General features: G+C 41.9%; 1 protein-coding gene across 4 annotated transcripts in view; it reads left to right on the forward strand.

Moving 5' to 3' along the window:
• Nucleotides 1-22,808, forward strand: part of phactr2 (phosphatase and actin regulator 2) — a 33,020-nt gene that overhangs the window by 455 nt on the left and 9,757 nt on the right. Inside the window, exons 1-5 of one of the 4 annotated variants that reach the window (XM_035172698.2) lie at nt 5,849-5,934; nt 18,854-19,039; nt 20,597-20,671; nt 20,824-20,964; nt 22,509-22,757. In XM_035172698.2, coding sequence (XP_035028589.2) covers nt 5,922-5,934; nt 18,854-19,039; nt 20,597-20,671; nt 20,824-20,964; nt 22,509-22,757 — 664 coding nt within the window. In that variant the 5' untranslated portion in view covers nt 5,849-5,921. Of the gene's footprint in view, nt 1-5,848; nt 5,935-12,144; nt 12,663-18,853; nt 19,040-20,596; nt 20,672-20,823; nt 20,965-22,508; nt 22,758-22,808 lie in introns of those variants that run through there. The other 3 variants (XM_035172697.2, XM_035172696.2, XM_035172700.2) reach the window with 3 other exon arrangements.

The following is a 22,808-nucleotide window of genomic DNA, read 5'->3' on the forward strand; positions in this document are numbered from 1 at the left end:
AAGCAGCAGTGACTTCCTGCCCTACATAGAAAAACTTTCCCCCTCGCTTAAACTCTCTTTCACTCTCTCTCCCTCTGTGTTTGTGCCTCTGTAAGTCTTAAATAATAAACACTTTGTCAGCTCATCCTACAGACCTATGTAAAAAGTTCAACATTATACATTATAATATAACATAAGATTTCCTTCCAGATCAACATAACAAATGTGAGGTTTATTGTTCACAACATGGCATATGAGTCATCACTGTTGTCTCTATATGTCACATAATAAGTTAAATGTAGATCTCCTGTGTATAATGAAAGTGATTTTAGGGTTAACTGCACCCAGAAACTTAAATATCAGTGCTTGGAAAAAGGTAAATCATGAAGAAAAAGAAAGACACTAATGAAATCCACAATAAGTGTAATGAAAAGTAAAAAAAATTCAGCAAAAAGTGTTTATTTCTTTGTCACTCAGCAGTAAATCATATGCAGTGAATCATTATTTATGCTTGCATGTATAAGTGTGTAGTTTAGTTTTCACTTTGACATTTGCTGTGTTTTTTGTGAAGAAGTAGTAAAACCATGACACATAAGGCCCGTTGGGAGGAGATGAAACCGGTTCACAGACGTTCTCAGACCTCGGCTTCAGTGTCAGTGTCACAGTTTTTCTGCCTGAGGCCATTGGCTGTTGAGTTGGGCCTGATGTTCTTATTTATTGTCTCTGTGGTTAGAACCACTTCCCATCAGCCGTATTCAGTGCTTCAGCCGAGATGTCATCCTGCAGCGGTGCCCTCCACTCAAATTACACGCCTACGCCTACTTTGACACACACTGCGGGCATGAAATGTGTTAACGGTCCCACTAGTCTGAAGCTTGAACTTCATATTTGAACTTACTAGAAACTTGACTTCATCACGAAAGTTTATCACAAAAGCCGATTGTTACATTATTAACAGTCATACACAATCTTTACCTTATTTCTGATACTATATGTGGTGTAGATTAAAAACTTAATTTAGCTAAAATCACAAAAGATAATTTTCATGTTTACTCTGTGTTGTGATTTTGTGTAAACTGTGCAGTTTATAAAACAAACACCAGATGGAGCTAATGCACCTTTTACACAGAGCCCTGAAAACAAAGTGCATTGAAATGGCATCTGACACATATGGTGACGTTATAGTTTTACATCGGTCCCAGAGAGTGATGCTTCAGATGCATAATAATCCATCTTCATCTCAAGTTGTGATTCCTCTAGTCCCCTTAATCCTTGTTAGTGTTACACTCCGTGAATCATTTACTGAGGCTAATACACTTGTGGCAGAAGTCATTTTCCAATATGTATAATATATATATATATATATATATATACATATTAAAGGTTCAGTGTGTAGAATTTAGCGACATCTAGTGGTAAAGTTGCATGTTGCAGCTGAATACCCCACCCGCCACCCTCTCTTTACAAACATGAAAGAGAACCTGTGGAAACCCTCAGTTGACATAAAAACTCAAAAGGTGTTTAGCTTGTCCTGTCTGGGCTACTGTAAAAAAACATGGCTGCCTCCGTAGAGAGGAGTAAAGTACATAAATATAAAGGGCTCATTCTAGGGTAAAGAAAACAACAATTCATACAATTTCGATGAAACACACTAGTGAAAAAATCAGAAGGATTATTTATATTCAATTTCTGCCAATAGATCCCTTTCACCTAAATCAAACACACTGGCCCTTTAAATGTAAGTTCAAGAGCTTATTTGAAATCAGTACCTCTGCCATATGCATGGTAAGGTACATTAGATATCACCAGTTATCACCAGTTTTTATATAAATGTTACTTGAGGAGAATAGTTCCTCTGTAAAAATTAATTCGTCATCAAAATTATGAAAAGATTGAGATGAGTACACAATCGCACCATGTGTTGAGCAGTGATTTTAACAAAAACTGCAGCTGAAGGAATCTTTTTATGAGATTTTTATTGAAAAATATAGAATATTATTAATAATCCAACACAAGAGCATAGTTTTGTATATTCATAAGATTATGCTGAATAGCCAAATGTGTAATATGTTAATAAAAACACCTACATTTAATGCTATCTTCTATCTCTGTGTATTAGAACAGGAGAATGCACATGAACGTGTGTCTAAATAAGAACTCACATTAGAGTAGTGTTGGGTGTTTGTGAGAAAAAATCTATTTGGAGTAATGTTCAGCTCCAGATGGAAAATAGCACGTTGTCTTCCCAAAGGTCACTGTAACGCTCCCGTAATTACACAGGCAGAGAAAAGAGTGAAGACGAGAAGAGGGAGATAATAGGGAAGAAGAGAACAGAAGAGGCGACAATGGAAGGCGAGGTCAAGAAGATGAAGAAACAATAAGGGTCAAAAGGAGGAGAGAGGAGAAAGGAGACAGTTAAATGGAGACAAAGAAAATGTATGTAAACAGCAAATAGAGGAGAGGAGGCAAAAAAAAGGATGCAGAGACAGGATGATTAAGGAGGACGAGGAGGCAGATGGGGAGGCTGGAGAAAAGAAGAGGACAACAGAGGAGTGTCAGTGCGCTCTGCTCCTACTGGGTACTCTCCTCGAAATAACATTAATTACACACTCTCTGAGTCTGCAACAACTACTTGTTAAATGTTCAGTAATGCAGAGAGCAGCCCGTCCCTCTCCACTGCCCACACGCAGGCTCTCCTCAGACACTGAAGCTTTAACAGCCCCAAACCGACCCAAAATGTTGGGTGAAGCTTTTCCTCTTTCTGCTGCTGTGTCACATTTGATCACCAAAGTTTTTACAGTTCGTCCTACAGGGGGATATCAATGTCAGTACAGACACTTCACACAGTAAAACTCAGGGCATTGAATCACCAACACAAGTAGGATTCATCCTCTGGGGACAATGAGTGTCTGTACAAAATTTGGTCGGAATTTATTTTACAGTGCAATGAGACCTAAAAATCCATATATCATTAACACAAAATAAGATGATGTTCTCCACTAGACAGTAAACAACCCAATACGATCTATCAAGCTGCACAAAACTAGAAATAATATGTTCCTCATTTTACATTAACCCAAAGAACTGTTATCAGACCATTTAATGCTATAACGATTTCAGTCTACACTTAAGAGTTGGGCCCAGTTTTACAATGTTTCTTGTGTTGTTTGATGGGTCAACAAAACTTTGGACTTTAACACGGGAGGCCGCAGCTCCCACCGACAACACTGGTCTTTGTACAGTGGTGGATTTAACCCATGATTGGAGAAGTTCCCTGACACTGACCTTTACATTGTCATTGTAACCATGACAATGATGTTTCCCTTACTTTAACCAAAGCTGCTTTCAGACGTGTACTGGATTCTGCAGTGTCTCCGTATTCTCTCCAGAGACTAAAAGACGCTCCGTAGTTTCTGTGCACTTTCTCCACCCAGCCTCCTGGTATAATGTCCGTAGAAATTTCGGAGAAGTCGTCGTGAAAACAAAGTGTGTGTGTGTGGACACACAGAGACCACGACACAGACGAAGATGTCAAGAGAGTTAGTGGTGATAAGAGCTGACGCACGTGTGTGTGTGTGTGTTGTCAAGAAGATCACGTGATCTCCGCAGCGGAGTTAACATGTCACTTCCTGCCCTCTGCCTGCTGCGCCTGGCTGCTCCACCTCTCGTCTGAATAATGCAGAGGATTGGTTGGTGTTGTGAACGTGTCTGTGCAGAGAACTTCCTGCAGGGTTGTGCATGTGTAAAAAGGCCGATTGTGGGTAAACGCCAATTCTTCGTATTTTACCAGCAGGTCATCATGAAAACAGCTCAAGTCAAGTTTGTGCCTAACCGTAACCACAGCGTTTTGGTATTGTAAAATGTTTTAACAGTTTTTAATAGTGATGTGTAACATATCTGGTAGGTGCAGATGACTGATGTTATCCTGCTGGCAGGGGTGAGGGGCGGAGCTTGTAAATTGCTTCTTTGTGTTGTTCTAAAAAGCAGTTACAAACATTTGTGTTTGACCTGCTGTTATCTCATTCTGAAGTAAGATACACTACAATATTATAAGTTATTATAAGTTGATACCAAATCAACTTGTTAACATCACATTCTTGCTCTCTGTACGTGCAATCTTACTAATGTATACTTTTGAAAACTAACAATACTTTTTCATTGGTGTTATTCTCACATCTAATGGTGTGAAAAGAGGAACAGACTATGTGTGTTTAAAAAAAAAATTGAACTTGTTTATTTAGTCTGAGACTGTGTGAGTGTGTGTGTGTGTGTGTGTGTGTGTGTGTGTGTGTGTGTGTGTGTGTGTGTGTGTGTGTGTGTGTGTGTGTGTGTGTGTGTGTGTGTGTGTGTGTGTGTGTGTGTGTGTGTTGGAGTTGATGAGCCAGTTGCTTTTTCTTTTCCCTTGTGGGGAGCAGTTTCATTCGACTGCATCAGAAGTCAAAGCATCAGTAACTCCGTGTGGTTACTCACTAACCTTTTTAACTTTATTAATAGTTGTACAAACGCCTCAACAGCAGATGGACAGGATGTTACCATTACACTGCAGAGTCGCTCATGATGTGTACATACTGTAAGTGTTTGTACGTGTGTGTGCCTTATGGAAATGTAATAAAGACATGAGATTTTAAAATTTAAGACATTGACAAGTGTTAGTGCGCATGTCTATCTAGAGTTATTAAGGCCAATTTAGGTTCAATACCATCATTGTGAGGACATTTTGTGTGTGTGTGCGTGTGTGTGTGTTTGTTTTGAAGGGGACATGTAACACCAATGACATACAGATGACGTATTTACTGGGATGAGTGGCTCTTCAACCTGCCTCTCAGCTCATCTTCTATTCTATATCTGTACCTGTGAGTCCTCTCTATTTCTACGTCTGTGTGAGGGTAACTCAACAGTATATGTGTATTGATTTATTTAGCTTTGAGATTATTACTGATGTTATGTTTATGACCTGCATTGTTTTTATCACGGTGTAGTCACGGTGGCGCCATGGTCTTTATCTGTGTAGTTTATTTCTCCATAATATTAATTGTCTTCCTGAGTAACAATAATGCTTATTTTTATATTTATATATGTAATATGTTACTAATTGAGGGATTGACAGTTAATTGTGGTTTTATAATGAGCATGCAAAAGATTCAATTAGTAATTTTAATTTTTTCTAAAGCGCAAATCAATGATCTTGTCTTTGTAAATTTAATAATTTTCTCGTTCATGAACAATAATTGGACAAAAGCAGTAATGTGAGGAGTTCACTACACAAGAAGAATTATTATCATCTGCTGAATATAGACTGACTGGCAATAAAAATACAGGTGAAGAAAAGTGCAGCAAAGAAAAGTAAACACACTAAACACACGAATCAATCTTCCTGCTGAGGTGACGCGTGTCTCTTTCCTTTTCCTTCTCTTTCTCTATACATTCGTCCTCAATAACGATTCCTCTCCTCTCCTACGTCACAGTGGGACCTCAACACAGCAGGGAGATTGAAAAAGAAAATGAGACATGGAGGAGACAGACTCAGTAGCCAGAGGAATGAGAGAGAGAGAGAGAGGGAGATAAACATAGATTGAGAGAGAGAGGGAGAGAATGAGGAACAGAGATGGAAACAAACATTAACTTTTAATGCTCTTTATTAGAGCGAGGGGAGTCAGGGGGGAGGGAGGAAATGAGGGTGGGTGAGTAGCAGACAGTGGAGAGAGACTGAGGGAGGGAGGGAGGGAGAGAGGCAGGGCGGAGTGACGAAGGAGGGAAGTAGATAGCGAGGGAGAGAGAGAGAGAGAGGGAGGGGAGAGAGAATGGGAGAAGGAGGAAGACTGTGAGGAAGGGAGGAGGGGGAGTCAGTGGGGGTAGGGAGGGAGGGAGGCAGAGAGGCGGTGTGTCGGGAAGAGGCGAGGATCAACTCACACTGCTGATAACATTACCTGCAGGGTCAAATCATGGAACATGATGGTGAGTTTCCTCCTCGTATTATACGCTTCTCTTCCCCTGTGCATGTGTCTCATTGACTATGAGTGTGTGTGTGTGTGTGTGTGTGTGTGTGTGTGTGTGTGTGTGTGTGTGTGTGTGTGTGTGTGTGTGTGTGTGTGTGTGTGTGTGTGTGTGTGTGTGTGTGTGTGTGTGTGTGTGTTAATTCAACAGAAGGCTTGTTAGTCACACACACACACTCAGAATCTTTCCACTTCTTCTTCTCCTCACATGTTGTCCTTATATGTAGCTTTGGATGTCACCTGTTTGCCATTTACATGTAAACTGTGTGTGGCCATATTACAGTGTATGTTGAAAGCTTTAAAAAAAAAAAAACAATCAGTGGAATTGATTTAGAAAAGAGGCCATAATGCTTTTAAACGTGCACTCGACTCAGTGTTGGTGTGTGTGTGTGCGACAGGAGCATCTGACCATTGTTGTCAGAAGATCATTTGGCCGAGTGGCTGCCGTCTCAAAAAGCTGCAGAGGAGCCGGAGCTGTTTTTTTCTAGTGGACCTTTGCCATGGTTTCATAATTTCAAATAAATATGGCAGTGACAACAACACACACAGTCATGCATTATGTTCAGGTACACTACTTTACAGACTCTACCCAGCTACACCCTGTTCAATATTAATAAGGTGCTAATGCTGCAAGGAGAACACTTAATAACATTAAGGTTGGCCATATCATCACTTAACCAGGCTCCTGGTGCGCGGTGAGGGCCGGTTCTGCTGATAACATTTTCACTTAAACATTGTTTGGCAATGCTTATGAGGCAATGAAGATTCTGTGCTTAACTGTGAAGGCAATTATTGGTTTTATAAGTCGGCCCACAGTTGCATTATAACATTTCTTAAAGGGCTTAGACGAAGCCACATCCACACTAATGGAAGCAACTTAATTGCCAGGGTTCCTGTAGAGGAAAGAAACGTATTAAGAGCAATGACTCCAGCTGGGCTTGTGTCAAAGCCATCTTGGGTCCACTGGACTGAATGACAATGATTTGTTGCTGCATCGGTTGGTGACACACTCAGCGAGAGGAGACAGGCTTGGGCTATATCGGGCCCCTGTTATCTAATATAGTTTAATTACTGTTTGCAGAGGTTGTCATAACATATCACAGTGTTAAATAGACAAAAAACCTCCAGCTGCCATGTGCTAATAAAGACGAGGGAGAGCTCTGGAGTTTGGGCTCGTAGCTGTTGTGTTTACGCTGTTGTCTCAGGTAAGCTTTACAACAGTAAACCCACTTTAATCCATGATCCTTTATTTGTGTGTGTGTGTGTGTGTGTGTTGACAGCGACGTGGGCTGCGTGCTGAATACGTACAAAACAAATGCAATGCAAAGCAGTATCTGTGATTTTGCACAGATGCATATTCATGTTATATGATATGTGTGCGTGTGCGTGTGGACAATGAGAGTGCGGCTCGGCCACGAAGCCCATCTGTGTATTTTCTCTGCACATTGTTGAGTGTGTCCTATTATTATAGAATTGGAGATTTGCAGTCGGCACTTTACGGAGACAACATTGAACAGATTTGTCATGAGCACAAAACAATGGTCTGTATTTATCTAGTGCTTTTCTAATCTTGACCATCCACCCGTTCACACACACATTTATACAGTGGATCTATGTGCAGCACTTCCTCTAGCACACATCAGTCAAACACTGCCGGCACATTTGGGGTTCAGCATCTTGCCCAAGGACACTTTAACCATCTGGTTAGAGGACAACCCGCTGTACCTCCTGTGCCACAGCCGCCCCACAATGCAATGCACAACACTTCCATTTTGTTAAGAAGTTACAGTTTTTTTCTTTAAGGGACAAATCCTGTCGCTGTGACAGACTTTGACATTTGATACCCATCCATCCAACTCTTCTTTTTTTTAAAGAGAAATATACTTTTGTTGATGTTATAAATCACTGAATGTCTTAATTGGCAGGGACAATAATCTTGTTGGAGAAAATTATGTATTATTTTATCTTGCTGTTCAATCTGCCCGACTGCTACTTTCAAACCAAAACCCGATGTGTCAGTTATCTGGACGCGGATGAAAGCAACCATCGGCAGCCAGTGGTGTAGTTAGATTAAAACAAACCACGCAGAGTCTCCATGAGAATAATAACATCCTGAGCAACAGCCACACGACGCAACCGAGCAAACACGACTGTGGACGCTCAGAACAGCTGTTTCGCCCATTGACAGTGGCTCTCCTCGAAATCAGTGCAGATGTGGCCTTATATAGTTAGAATATGGGGGTGTAGAAATAAATGCTGGCTGGTATTTGTTTACTCTCCCAATTCCCTGTCCTCTCGTGGCCTCATATCACACACTTCTGAGGCCCGGCCAAGGCTTGTGTTTTCTTTATGTCTGTGATTCTGAGACGCGTTTACACTTTCTCGCTACCGTGGCCTTTATTCCGTGTGTTGATATTATTACAGAGCTCCAGAATATCAATCTTTCCTCTCACTCTTTCTCTCCCCGTCTTCTCCTCCGCCTGTCTCTCTCTCTCTCTCTCTCTCATGCTCTCAGGCTGAACGTCTGGCAGGATGTCAGCTATTGATTTATACAGGCAACATTTTAGCAATGATGGCGGCTTATGGGTTGCGCCAAACAGAATACAACAAACAGGAGATCAGGTTTCAGACGAGTTGGCTGGCAGATGGGAAGAGGAAGAGAAATGACAGTAACCACTGCTGTATCAATACAACAAAAGAAAGGACTTATATCACTTGAATAGGAATGTACATTGAGTTATAAAAGTGGAGCAATGGAACAAGCACATGCTTGTAAGGAGGAGTTATTGGATATTGGTTGGACTGGACTGTAAACAGGCTTCTTTTCACTGCGTGGATGTGGGTCATGTGCAGGAACTACGTTGCTCACTATTAAGTTACGATTTCAGATGATTATCAGCAAAAGACAATGAGCGCCGCAATTATTCCAAGAGCAATTTTCTGCCTACACAGGTGAACGATAAATGTCAGCTCACGAATACCAAGAAAGTCAGAAGAAACTTGATGAAACTGTACTAAAGAAATCAGTAAACCTCACTTCAAAACTCTTTAAAACATTAAATTATCAGGACAAACTGAGCAAGAGTCAATGTTCTTACATCGAAGTACCACTCCTCAATTATCTGCTTATTTATGACTGTGATGGAGATATTTGATGAAGCTTAATTGAATGTGCAACTGGAATATTCCTCAAATGAGTAGAAACACAGTGAAATTCAATTTTTCCCCATTGTTTTCACGTTGGATCAATTATGAGGAGCAGCTTCCCTCCGTTTGAGGTTTTACTGCTGCTCTTTTAACCACATTATCTTGTTGACTTCTTCTGCAATGGTTTAATGGCACCCGATCAGACTTGCAACTCCCAATTATTGCCGACCAGTAATGGATGGAAACGTGCATTAAATTGCATTTTCTGTATTTGCGTAATTATTGTGGAAATTCCTTTAAAATTTGCATCAAATTTGGTTGCAAGGGGCATTAATATTCATTCAAAAAATCGATAGCGTGACAAATGCCATGATAGACATTTTACAGGTTACTAACAATCCCAAGGATACTGCAACTTGTTATTCGTATGTATTTGATAGATGAAGATTTGGACCAGTGAAGCTCCAGTGAGATTCAGTAAATTTGTTTTCCGAGACCATTTAAGTCCAGTTCCTCTCAGTTGCGTGTGGTTTGCTTGATAAACAGGGTCTGTTACCCTCTGAGTCACACTTGACTGTTTTGACAGTTTGTGGTCTGAATCATGATCCTGGTGCAGCGATGTCCGGTCCCTGACTTTCTAAAAAGAAGTAGAAGGTAAAAGTTCTCACACCTAAACCATGCATTTAGTCATGTAAAGGAAATGAACACCCACACATGCACATATGCACAATAGATTGCCTGTATTGGGCTCTGACATGGACCCTTGCAGAAACAGAGTTTAATAAATACATGAAGGGGAGGAGAGAAAAGCTCTGAAAAGTAGCACTTAAACAATTATTACCTCCTTGTTCCGCTGAGGCTACTACTTAATATTTGATGACTCCTTTCCTTTCTTCTGGCCCTCCTCCTCCTTCTCCTCTTCCTCCTCCTCTTCTCATGTCTTTTCTTTTTTTTTATTCCGGCCAATGAAAAGGTCAGGCACCCTCAGTTGATTCTCTTGACTCTGAACATATTCCCAAAGATCTCTAGTTTGGACCTTTGGATTTTCATGCACAGATTTACAGAGAAGCACCAGATTGAACTTAATTAAATCCAGAGGGAGCTTTTCCCTTCGTTTTGCAAAATGGTGTAACGTGAATTTGTGCCCTGGCGCGTTTCAAGATGCGTTCAAACAACATAACAACATCTTTATCTGTGCATTTTTTATGGAAAAGCTTTGACTTTCTTGACCTCTCTGTCGGTTTTCTGCCTTTTGAGCACATGAACACATTCACATTCACCTTTGGTCATCTCCTCGTACAAGGAATGCTGAGTGCATGGAAAACACAATTTCTCACTCTGTTAGACCTGCTGTTTAGTAATCTGAATTTTAAACTACGCAATCTTTAAAGATGTGGTGGAGGGTGTAATGAAAGAATAAATTGGGAAACATTACAGCGAGTTAATGACGTTACCTCTCTGTGAATGCTAACGTCGTCAGTTTCCTCTGTTAACTTTACTAAATCCCTCCGTCCCTCTGTCCTTCACATTCTATCACCTCCTCACAGACTTCCTTCCTGTCTCAGTTTATTAAGTTCCATCTTTTTCACTTCAGCTAAATGATGTATTCCAGTTCACAGACGTCACTGTCGGATGTAGAAGCTTGAAGGTCACTTATTTATTTATTTAAATCCAATCAATGAGTTGACTGAGAGATGCAAGATGTCGGCTACAGGATTGGTCACCCCATTTCTCCAGTGTGTTATATTTTGTTTAGTTTTCAACTTCAGTTTTATTTTGTCTTATTGCTTCAACCAAGTGAAAGATTGTGCAGTAATGATTTCATACATGATTACACTGTCTATGGCCTCTTACCATTCAATGGCTTAGTGTGAAGTTACCACTAGATGGCAGTCTTGGCTTGAAACCTCACATCGTGTGTGTGCGTTTGTCAAGCCTGGTTCTGCATGGTCTCAGCTGACACTCTGTTGACAGTGATGACAGATAAAGCTCTCTCTCTCTCTCTCTCTCTCTCTCTCTCTAACACCACACAGATTATATTGAGTGACGCACTGTGGCAGCAGTGTTTAGCTTGGTTTGCCACATTTGTCAGTGTCGTGACGTGAGGTCATGTGTCTAGTGTTAAACAGATATTATCTCTGTGATCTTTTATCAAAGCTTTTTTACACACTGACAAACCCTGACAGATTTCGCTCCCATTTGAAAGCTGCACTTAGGCTCATCTCATTTTTTCAAAAGAGCGTACACTGCAGAATTGGGTTAGTGTACTGACACTCTGCCACCAGCTACACACACTGTACATGTCCTAATATCATAGATTCGTTATGGACCCTATAAGTTAAAGAATATTGTGCCACACTGGGGTTTGTTGAACCAATGATATCTTGGTTTGTTTAAATTAATGTAAACAAGTTATATCAACACAATTTAAAGCTTTAATTTGAAAAGAAAGCAAAACTAAGAGTTTTTCTGTTCTTGTTTTCTCCGACCAAATAATAGATATAAATAGATAAATGAATAATGAAAATGATGGTAAGTTGCCAATCAACTTCCTTACGATACCTCTTACCCTGGCAGCCCTCCTCCATCCGATATTATCTCTCCCTGCAGCTTCAACGGACAATGGGAGTGAGGTCTATTTGTGGATATCTGTGATATCCAGACGTGAGCAGGTCTCTGTCACGCACTGTTTGGTCTATGGTCTGAACACACAAGCATATCTTATCTTTATTATTGTTTAGTGAATTAAATGTTCAAAAATGCTCAAGTGAACATACTCATTTTACTTGGGACCAATAGTCAAAAGCCCCAAGTTGAATTTACTTTCATACAACACTGTCAATCATAAACTGTGTAGATGGATGACCTGACAGCTCCCCAAATTTTGTTTTTACTCCTTTGCATCTGTTGTCTTGTTGTTAGAAACGTCATTGACACGCAGACTCTGACATTTTCATTTTTGTGTTCTCACATGACTCATTTGGAGTTCTCACATGTTCCGGACATTGTGCTGGGGGGACTGGCAGGGGGGAGTTTTCTGAACTTTTTGTTTCAGCACACCCAGAAAGACTTTCAGGACAATGTCCGGAGTTCAGCACTCGCCTGAAAGCCGCTTGTGAGCGTGTTTTCTCAGGTTTAAACCATCCCGCTCCGGCAGAACCTCGCTGTCCGTCAAGCTTTTCAATCTCTCCCTGGGTAAAACTGTTGGAAGTGTCGGAGCTCCTCACCCTTTGACCCCGGCAGCGCCTCTAATCTGCGCGGAGGAATGAGAGGCATTCTTCAGCTGCTGCAGCAGGAGGTGGAGGAGCTGCTGGTGGGAGGGGAACTTACGACGTAGTAGCGACCCAGTCAGTCACTGAAGTTTCCAGCGACTCGGCCATCACGGTCTGGAGCCGTCCTCCCTGAGATGAGCGCACTCGGCGGAGGGGATTTACGCGGGGAAACAAGGCGGTGATCGCGGGGGTTTAGTGGAGCGCGGTCCGGCTCCGGATCATCCGAATATGGGTCAGACGGCCGTGTCGGCTGTGTCCCAGCCCGCGAGCGGTGAGTGTGTGTTTCTGTGCATGCGTGCAACGTATCTGCAATGTATCTCACACACACACACATACACAGACACACACATTCCGCTATCTTCATCCAGGAAGTCCTCTTTTTCGTTTCTGTCGAAGCTTTGCGCACAAACAAAGCGCGCGGCGGTTTCCTGCCGAAGGGAAGTGAGTGAACTGTGTTTTTAAAATGAATTTCAAACTCTCCTGACATCCCCGTGCGAGTCTTTGTGAGGCTGACACGGATCCAGATCGGGAATCAGGGCAGAGGAGTCCAGGGTTTGACTCGTGTTTGTGTACTTTAGCTGCCAGTTTGACACATGAACTGAGGCTTCGGACCATGTTTGTTTACCCACAGAGTGAATGGAAGCCCAGGATTTACATTTCATTCACGATCAGGACCGTAATAACCCGAGAATATGCCAAGTTTACTTCAGTTCAGAGTCTTTCTAAAGGTTAAGTACAAATATTGTTGAAAATAATAACGACATAACAATAATAAAGTAAATATTCAGTATCTTATCTTAGATTAAAAGTGCAGGAGTATAATCAACCTGCTTGTCTTGTCCTTTCCCTATTCTGTACTAAAGTATAAATCCACACTCCCTTCAGTGTACATCCTTACTACGTACTACATAGCAGTTGTCTTCTCCGATTTCAGATGTCAACGTGCTTTCAATTCCTCTTCTGGTTTTTTATGCCTCTTGTGAATGATGAATCTTTTTCCATCGTATCAAACTGTCTGAACAGAAACTATTTTTGCTTTGTTTGATTTCCTCCCTTAGTCAATTCTCCAAGAATCACCCCACAAATTAACGTACATACTTCTGAGATTGGTGCAAGACTAACAATAGCCGCGTCTCAATTAAGCGGCCGCATCCTTCGGAGGACCAGGTCTAGTCGAGTTTACCACTGGAGGCAATTATTAACCACGATCTGAAGTACTATATTGATTAGTGCACGCAGGGGTTGTCTATCACATCTTTGGCCATAACTCAAGATTCCGTTAAGCAACGTTGATTTAACTCAATGACGACATTTGTGCTATTTCCTGGACATACAAAGGATATCTTCACATCGGATGAAGGGAAAACAAATGATGGAATACATTGAATGAAAACCTGTATACACTGAAGACCACAAGCACAATATACTGAAAAAACACTAGAAATGTTCAGTTTTTCTCTGTGCCCTATGATGAAATAACAGACATGATACCGACTAACCAGCCGGTTTTGTGCGTGGGATCACTGCTGCGTTTGTAATGAGGAAGGAATTGCAAGCCATGCTTCCAAAGATAAATATTTGTTTGGACAAGATATTTCGGCTATGACCGAGTAGCTGAAATATCACCCATTTGAAAAGTTGAGCCTTGACACAGATGGAGCTCCAGCCGTGGTTGACCCACAAAAGGGAGCAATGGTCAAAAAAAGAAACATGTCCTCGAAGTCTTGATCCAAGTGATATAGCTCTATAGGCCTATGCAGCTGTAAAACACATTGAGAGTCTGTGTACACATTCCCTGAAAGTTATTGAAACTATCATTTCCACAATTCATCAAAAGCAGAAATCTAAACAGTCGACAGTTCAAGGAATTTATGAGTGAGCATTAGTCAGGATACAGAGATCTTTTAACTCGCTGATGGAGGGAGAACTTTACTTCCTCAGAGAACTACACTGGAGCTATGACAGTTCAGAGTAAATTGAATATATTTAGACTTTGGACTGTTGGTTGGTGAAATTTCAAGACGTCACCGTGGCTTCTTGGAGATTACGATGGAGACTTTTCAGGGGATCAGTGTTTTCAGTGTGGGATCGTATAGACCTTGGTCTCTCTGTGTGTGAGTCATAACTGTAAATATTTACCATCCATCCACATTTTGATGGGAAAGCTTTGAGGCAGTAAAGTAGAGGAAGTGATCAAGGATGCCAACTGAAAACAAAACTGGACCTTCTTATTACTCGGTCAGCGTTTACAGTCAAACCGAGACTGATTTGTTGCGCACTAAGGTCAACATGCATAGGAACCTGAGGCTATAATAATGATGTATGTGCTCTGAACTGCTGTATTACGGGGTTACACATTGAAGATGTGCTGAGCTTTGAATGCTGAATCCACAGTTCTGAGAGCGGGGGGGGGGATTGACCCATGAAGCTGATATCCTGTGAGCGCTGACGTCTGATTACCGTGCGTTAAAACATTGTAAAGCTGCGATTTCCTGTTTGATTTCCTTCTGGTGTGCCACTCTTGACCTAATCCGAGCTGTTCAGCCCTGTGAGGATCATGAGTTGAGGCTGTACTGTAGCTCTCTGTCCCACATTGGACTGAGATTTGGAAGAAATGACCCAAGTGTTACAACTGGAGCTAATGCCCGGCGTGGCCCCTCCCTCCCTCCGCTCTCGTCCAACACCTCCTGTTGCCTTGTTTTCTTCTTCTTTCCTTCTCTATGCTCCTCTCTCCCATATTTTTCTTTTTGCCCCACCTCAGTTTCCACCTCTCCCCTTCTCTCTCTCTTTTTCCCCCTCTCTCTCTCTCTCTCTCTCACCCACTCAGTCCCTTTTCCTCCGTTCGTGATGTCTGGTTCTTCCCTCCCTGGTGACTTGCAGTGAAGGAAGGAAGCCTCTCCCTTTCCCCTCCTTCTCAACACATGTTCCTGCCATAAGGTCTGAAAAAAACAAAAAACATGCTGGCTTTGTCACAATACACCACCACTTCATCCCGGGAATATCCTATCAGACAATGCATGACAATGAAAACATGAAGAAAATAACAAATGGCCTGTGTGTCATGGCGCAATATTCTCAGTTTATTGGAAAAAATAAATCCTGCGGGGTTAGTTTCCCCTCAGATTTCTGCGGTGTCTCCAGTTGTGTTTCTGATTATTCCGTCCACTTCCACAGCTGCTATCCAAATCCTGATTCAGCCTTCTAGTATGACACTGTGAGTCAGTAGTTGCAAGGAAAACACGTCGGTCTGAAATCCCGTGTGCAATCATGGAGTCGTGTCAGCAGTTGTTATGTGTAATAACATCCCTGGGTTAAACTGGGCTGGATTTAAGCCACATTGTTGTAATTAAAAAGCTGTAGTCAGCATTATTTTGGTAAAACTTTATTTCTTTTCTCAGATGAATCCGTCTCGCCTGAAAAGCAGGATTACCGCTGTAATGTTTGCACTTCCTGTGTGTGGTGAATGGTTTTGAATTTAATTCACTCAGGTTTGCTTAAAGGTCAGTTATTCAAATTCATTTGTCAAATTATGGAAATATCTCCTCGTGGCCCGATGTCCATCAGTCCTGTGTGCGCTCCACTCTGCAGCTCTAACTCTGTGGGAAACTGAGCCACCCAATTACTGCCAGTCAGCAACAGGGGGCGTTCATGTTCATGCACAGGGGAAGCAAAAGAGTAAGAAGAAGAAGAGGGGAGTTGGGGGGGAAGAGGGCAGTGGAAGTGAAAGGTGGTAAATCTGCCACATGTTTATGTGGTGAAATGAACACCACGTTCATTAACTGCTGGGCACTAGCTCGGTTTAGGCAGGACCTGCAACTGCATTTACGTGATTTGATTGGCTGGTGCCTGTGCAGGAGTATTTGTTCAAATGTGATTTGATTGGCTGGTGCCTGTGCTGGAGTATTTGTTTAAATGTGATTTGATTGGCTGGTGCCTGGACTGCTGCTTGAAAAGTTGAGCTTTTTCTAAAGTTCTACCAAAGTCAGTGTGAAGCAATGGAACCACAATGCAGTTGTGCATGATGTCACCCCATTCAAAGTGAATACGCAGAGTTTCCGTTGAAGCCTCCAAAGATCGGTGGGAAGAAACTGAAGCACTGGACTTCAACCCTGCCCTCGTGCCGTAGTTTTCATCAGCAAAACATTTAATTTATCATTTAATGTGACCAACTGTTATAGTTTGTCTTTCTATGCTTTGAACTTTGAGCTTCATTAGACTCCAGAAGTGTTTGTTTACTGATAGTGGTCCATTCTGTCACTTCCTCTGCAACTCACATTAACACATTTTCAGTTCAAAACAATCCTTTTCACATAAAAATGCTGCTAAGGTTTTTTTTTTCTTTTATCTAGTGAAGATTTAATTAAATGCACATTGAAATAAAGCTAAATGAAAAAACCTTGGCCCATGCTTAAAATGGTAAGTGACTAAAAATTATGGTAAATTGTGAGATTTTAGCGACTGAACCATCTCATTGTCGACCTTCCCTTTTTCTTAAAGTGAGCTTCTTCTCACTGAACGCACTTTAAGAAAGAAAACTATTTTTCAAGTCAACAATAATCTTTGTTTTGCTCCTCTCCTCTCTGTCTCTCCTCCTCTTTTCTCTTCTCTCCGACTTATAACTGGGACCATTGTCCCTATTTGGTTCCCACTAGATGTTTAATAGTCAGACTAATGGTGATGATAATCGCTTTTACTGATTTTCCCATCATTAGCTGCTGAAATGCACCTATTGTGATTTGATATCAACACAGGAACAGGAAGTGTGTGTGTGTGTGTGTGTGTGTGTGTGTGTGTGTGTGTGTGTGTGTGTGTGTGTGTGTGTGTGTGTGTGTGTGTGTGTGTGTGTGTGTGTGTGTGTGTGTGTGTGTGTGTGTGTGTGTGTGTGTGTGTGTGTGGACTAAAATGGTGTCTGGGGAGAGCATGTTCTGGCCTGATCTGCTCTGCACTTTTCCATGTCGTTGTGCTCTTAGTTCCCATGTTGTGTACGTACATACAGTCAGGATCATCACATGAGCAAAATCCAAATGGAAGCAATTATCGTACCGACATAGTTCTTTTTACATCTATATTTTATACATTGCATCCTTAAGCAAAAGGAAAACGCTGTAGTCGTTGCATCCTTTAATTCTATTGCTTTTCATTATTGAAAGATGATGAGACATCTGCTTCTTGACATAAGATTCTTTCTTTATCTTATTGAACTCTCCTTCAGTCCTGTGCAGTATTGATTGTGTTGTGTAGTCGCGGTATCGAGGTCCTGGGGACACACACGCTCGGCCAATTGCGAGTCCGTCTCAGCTGTCAATCAAGATAATTCACCTTGTTTTCATCGCATCAAAGAACGATTCAAAACCAAACTTAACAACGTACCGGAAAAATAAGCACAAGGACGTACATCGGTGTGATGAGAACAATTGAAAATGTATGACTTTTATTGGCCCATGTCCCATCCACAACCCCACCAGGGGGCGATCAGGACGCTTTGGCTTCACTTTTAGGGAGCTGTCATGAAGTCCATCTTTATATACAGTGTATGGCAGAAACATTGGTATCGTTGGTATATAAATTTCCATATATGATGAAATGCAGTATGTTTTTTTTTCTGCTGCTGAAGCCTCTCGTATAGAATTGAGAAAACAAATCATCCTTTATAATGTTTGTCAGTATTATTGAGCTGAATCACCAGTCGGACTGTGTGAAGCTCTGTTGACACTCAGATCTGTGAATGATGCTTTGAATCTTCTCCCTCTCAGATACTTCTTCACTGAGCATTAATACTATTAGTTTCTAACAGTTTCTGTCAGCTGTTGCAAAAACACCAAAACAGCCAAATGGAATTCAGCCATCATTCATTTTATACATATAATCCCTGTGCTTTTGTGGCTGTGACATGTCAGAATGTGAGTAAGGCGTATAAGTTAACATTCCTGAGAGGCGATGAATGAAATAATTTAAGGTCACAAACGATGCGATGCATGGACACGTTTGATCCCCACAGGCCTCCGTACGTTCAGGCTCGAGTGAGTCAGCAGTGTTGTGTAGCTGAAAAAACAAAAACCTTCCTCAGTTTGGATGTGAGGAATCACACACCGCCTCTCTTTCCTCTGCAAGGTTCCGGTATGGTACACACACACATTCACACCCACATGCACACACTAATGCGCACACTTGCACATACACCATTCACTCACTGCAGTTTTCCAGAAGGTTCACAGCACATCTAATCTTTCAACAGGAAGAGGAGGAGTTGTGGAAGGATGGGGGGTCTCGCCACCCAACACGCACACATGAGGACACACACTGTAAATACTGTACAGAAACAGAGTTATAAATATTCCTACTTTCATACTGAAAGCTGCGTTGTCGTGTGGGAAAGATTTACGTCTGCTAGATGGTTAATTATGAGCCCTTTTCCGTCTGGTTCTTACCCTGATTGTATATTTCTCCATGTGTGTCTTCTAGTTGATGGGTTGGAGAAATCATCATCGTTGGCCAGCTGCGACGTGGTGGTGGACAGCGCCGCCAATACCCAGAATGCCCCTGCAACGCGGCAGCAGCGAGGCAAGCTGTCGTCACTAGGGAAACTGTTCAAGCCCTGGAAGTGGAGGAAGAAGAAGACCAGTGACAAGTTCCAGGATCTTTCCAAAGGTGGGACATCTTGCGTGTGTCTTTTAATGACACTGTATGAACAGTGTCCGCTGATTTGTTCTCCTCAATCGAGTGTCTGTGCAACATCATGGCTTACATTTCTGGATTTGTGCAGAACATTATGTCTGAAATGGAGCGGCGTTGCTCCCTGAAGAGCTTTAAAAGGAAAAGAGCGAACAGTTTATGCTCGCTGATTTATTCGTGAAGTGTCGGCTGCCAGGTGCGTCTGTGGCTTCACCCGTCTGCAAGTTTCACAACTCCACGTCCCACCAGCTAGTTTCAGGCTACTGTCCACATGTGAACTAACTAAATGAGAAGTCGGCCTTCAAGTTCCTTTTTTTTTTTGTGCATCACATCTTTGAGCCCTGAGAGTTTTCAATGTTTGTTCCTTTCTCATCACGTAGGAGCTTCAAATGAATTACTCGATTGTTCCCTCTGGGACAGGGGTTAGTGAAGGAGTAAAAGTATCTAAAGGAGTAAGGGGTGAATGGAGCAGGAGCTGTGCTGGCAGATGGGGGCAGCATCAGCAGTAATGTGGGCACTTTACTGGACTTTACCAGTCCATCTACGTTCTGACCTTCACCTGTGGTCATGAGCTTTGGGTAGTGACCAAAACAATGACATCGTGGATACAAGCAATAGAATTTAGCTTTCTCCATTAGAGATCGGATGTGGGCTCGGACATCTGGGTGGACTGCTGACGTCCTGGAGGTCTTTAATTGGAGGTTTTCTCGGACACCCACCCTGCTGGGAGGAGTCTCGGGGGTTGACCTGTAACTGCTCCGGTGTGAACTACAGCCTCTTTCTTGATTTTGATTCCAAATAATCCTTTGCTATTCAAAGAAAAACAGTGTTGAATGCTGATTATGACTTTGCCAAATGGTCACTATGGAATGTGGAATAACTTTATACTAATGCAATTTGAATCTTGCTTTTGAGCCCAGTTATATAAACCACGTATGCGGAAGTGAAAACAAACTGGACCCTAATAGGATTTAACATTGCTCTGAGCATTTGGCCTTATTTAGCTATTGTTCATTCTTGTTTGTATTTGGGTACTGAACAAATCCACTGTGGGCTTTGCGTTTAGGGCTTTCTCACAATTATATCCTGATAATCTTGCAAATGTCGGGTGAAAAGGTGCCTGATTGTTCCTCCGAGCCCAAGTTGATGTCCTCAAACTCCTGGTTTCATCGAAACGACAAAGTTGTTCAGTTTACTATCGTATGAGCCCAGTAAAGGCAGCAAATCCACATATCTGAGGAGTTTAAATCAGCACTTTGGCTTCGAAAAAAGGATTAGTTCATTACTTTAATGGCCACAGATTATTCTTTGTTCATTAACCAGTCATTTATTGACTCATCTCAAACAGAATTAACTTTAGTTCCTCATCAATGCGGTGCTGTTGTGTTGACTGCACACAAGAGCAGGAACATGGTGCAGCTGTTGTGCAAGGCTTTTGCAGATTTCCGTGTAGGTTGCTGCAGCAGATCAGATGCAGGAAAATCAAAGGGAATCCCCCTGTTGATTCACACATTGACCGTGTTCATCCTTCAGTTCTAGAGAGAAAAATCTCCACCAGGCAAACGAGGGAGGAGCTGATCAAGAAAGGAGTTCTCATCTCTGACCAAGGTTTGTCTCATCGCTCGTTATTTCATTCATGTATTTAATTCATTTGTGACATATTCCTTCCTTAAATATTGTTTTTTCATCAACTAAATATACCGAACACAGTGAAATGCAACAATTTTCAGTTACAGTTACTGTTGTTTTTCCTGCTCTAGAAGAAGCGAACAACAGTCAAAATCTCAACGGCCACGCCACCTCCAGCGTGACGTCAGAGGAGGTCAAAGTGGACATCGAGTCACCAGAATCGCTGCAGGAGGGAAAGGCCTCCGGGCCCGGCTGCACCGCGGAGAAAACAGGTAACTGCAGAACTAACGCACATGAGATTCTGTCACACTGGGATAAAACAAGAGTCTGAAGAATCAAACCACTGAATTTTACTCATTGAAGATTTTCTCTTTCTCACAAGTGAAACATCTCGGCAGAACTTGTAGAATAATTTGCTGTGTCTGTGGTAGAGCACGTAGCAGAAATCCTTTCTGACTCAGCCGAGGCTTCGATCTTCCAAACACAAAGTGAAACATGTGACACAGGAATATGAGACTTTTTTACAGCTCTTCAGAAATTCAATTTTATACATTAAATAAACGTTGCAGCTTTTTTTAGATGTTGGTTGAATTTGCTCCTCTCAGTCGTGGAATGCGTTTGACAGCAGTTTTTCCAGCTGACATCGAATCCTCTGTGGAATCTGACCGGGCCTAATGTGATCACATAGATATTCCCATCACAGGTATTCTCAGTCTGAGCAGATCTGCTAATGCCTCCCTCCCTCTCCCCGAGGAGCCAGGCCACTGCTCTTCCTTCTGATGCTGCTTAAGTGTTGTGCTGTTTTCATCTCAACCCTGTTAGCATTGAACTCTGAGCCATTTGTTTGTCCGTGTGTCAATAAACATGAAAGCAACAGACAAGGACCACTGTAAAAACACAGTGTGAGAACACGCATGTCCTCACACTGGAGGTTTGGAAGGTTAATGGGTTTGTTCTATCTGTTAGTCTGATGGAAAGAGACTTTTCCCGTCATCATTAGCTCCATGTGCATCGTTCTCTATCTTTAATGGTCTCTTCCGTCTCCCTGTGTTTGTCTGCACGTCCATTTGTGCATCTTTTTGCACAGATATACATCTTTTTTCCTTTCAATCGCTATTTTCTATTTCAGAAACTACTTAAAAAACTGAAATATCATGTTTAAAGTCATAGTATTATGAGGATAAAGTTGTAATTTTAGACTACATGTCATTGTAAAGGTGGAATATCAGAAGATCAGCCTGGCCCCTTTGTTAAAATGAGGAATGTGGAGCATCTGTTTTACTTATAAAAGTTATACGTTAGTGAGGGTTTCACAAATAACTCAATACTTATAATCTTTTGGCTCATCTGCATCACGTTATCATAAGAATCAGGTCTTTGAACAGAGACAAGAGACTGTGTCTATCTTGAAGAAGGAACTACACAGACGTGGAGGAGGAGGAGGAGGAAGAGGAAATTTGTTAGTTACATCTTTAGGATATTCAAAAACAGGTTTCCTCCTCCGGGGTATCACTACTGCTTATTTCCCCCCCAAAAAAATCTTTTGTCATGCGATGCTACAACTTTTTTTCTCATTAATGTTCAAACTTTATTCTTTTAATGTTATGACTTTTTTCACATTACATTACACATTTATTCTAATAAAATGTATGTTTTATGTATTAATATTATGACTTTTTTCTTGTTCTTTACAACTATATTTTTAATTCTCAAAATCTCAGACTTTAATTTTCTTTCATTTGGACTTTATACTCCGTCCCACATTTTAACCTCTTAACACCACACTTCTGCTTCCTGCTTCCCCTGCTCTGCTCAGAGAGGCGAGATACTAAACCTCTCACCCGGGCAAACCCGGTGCGACCTCACGACCTCCAAGCTAAAAAAACGCACGGTGCCACCCTGCCTGCCTCTTCCAAACCTGCAGGCGGCACTGCAGCCACAAGCCGTCACAGGGAGGTCGCCTCTGGGACTAAAAAGACAACTAAAACCACAGCCAAGACTGGCTCCACCACTCAGACTAAAGCTAACCTGAGGGGCACTAGCAACAACACTGGTCGTGTGATTGGTAAGTTCAGCTGGTCGGAGCCTGAGGCCAGTTTGCCTGTTGACGTTCTTC

The sequence above is a fragment of the Hippoglossus stenolepis genome, chromosome 12 (assembly GCF_022539355.2).
Source record: "Hippoglossus stenolepis isolate QCI-W04-F060 chromosome 12, HSTE1.2, whole genome shotgun sequence".
In the NCBI taxonomy this organism is placed as follows: Eukaryota; Metazoa; Chordata; class Actinopteri; order Pleuronectiformes; family Pleuronectidae; genus Hippoglossus; species Hippoglossus stenolepis.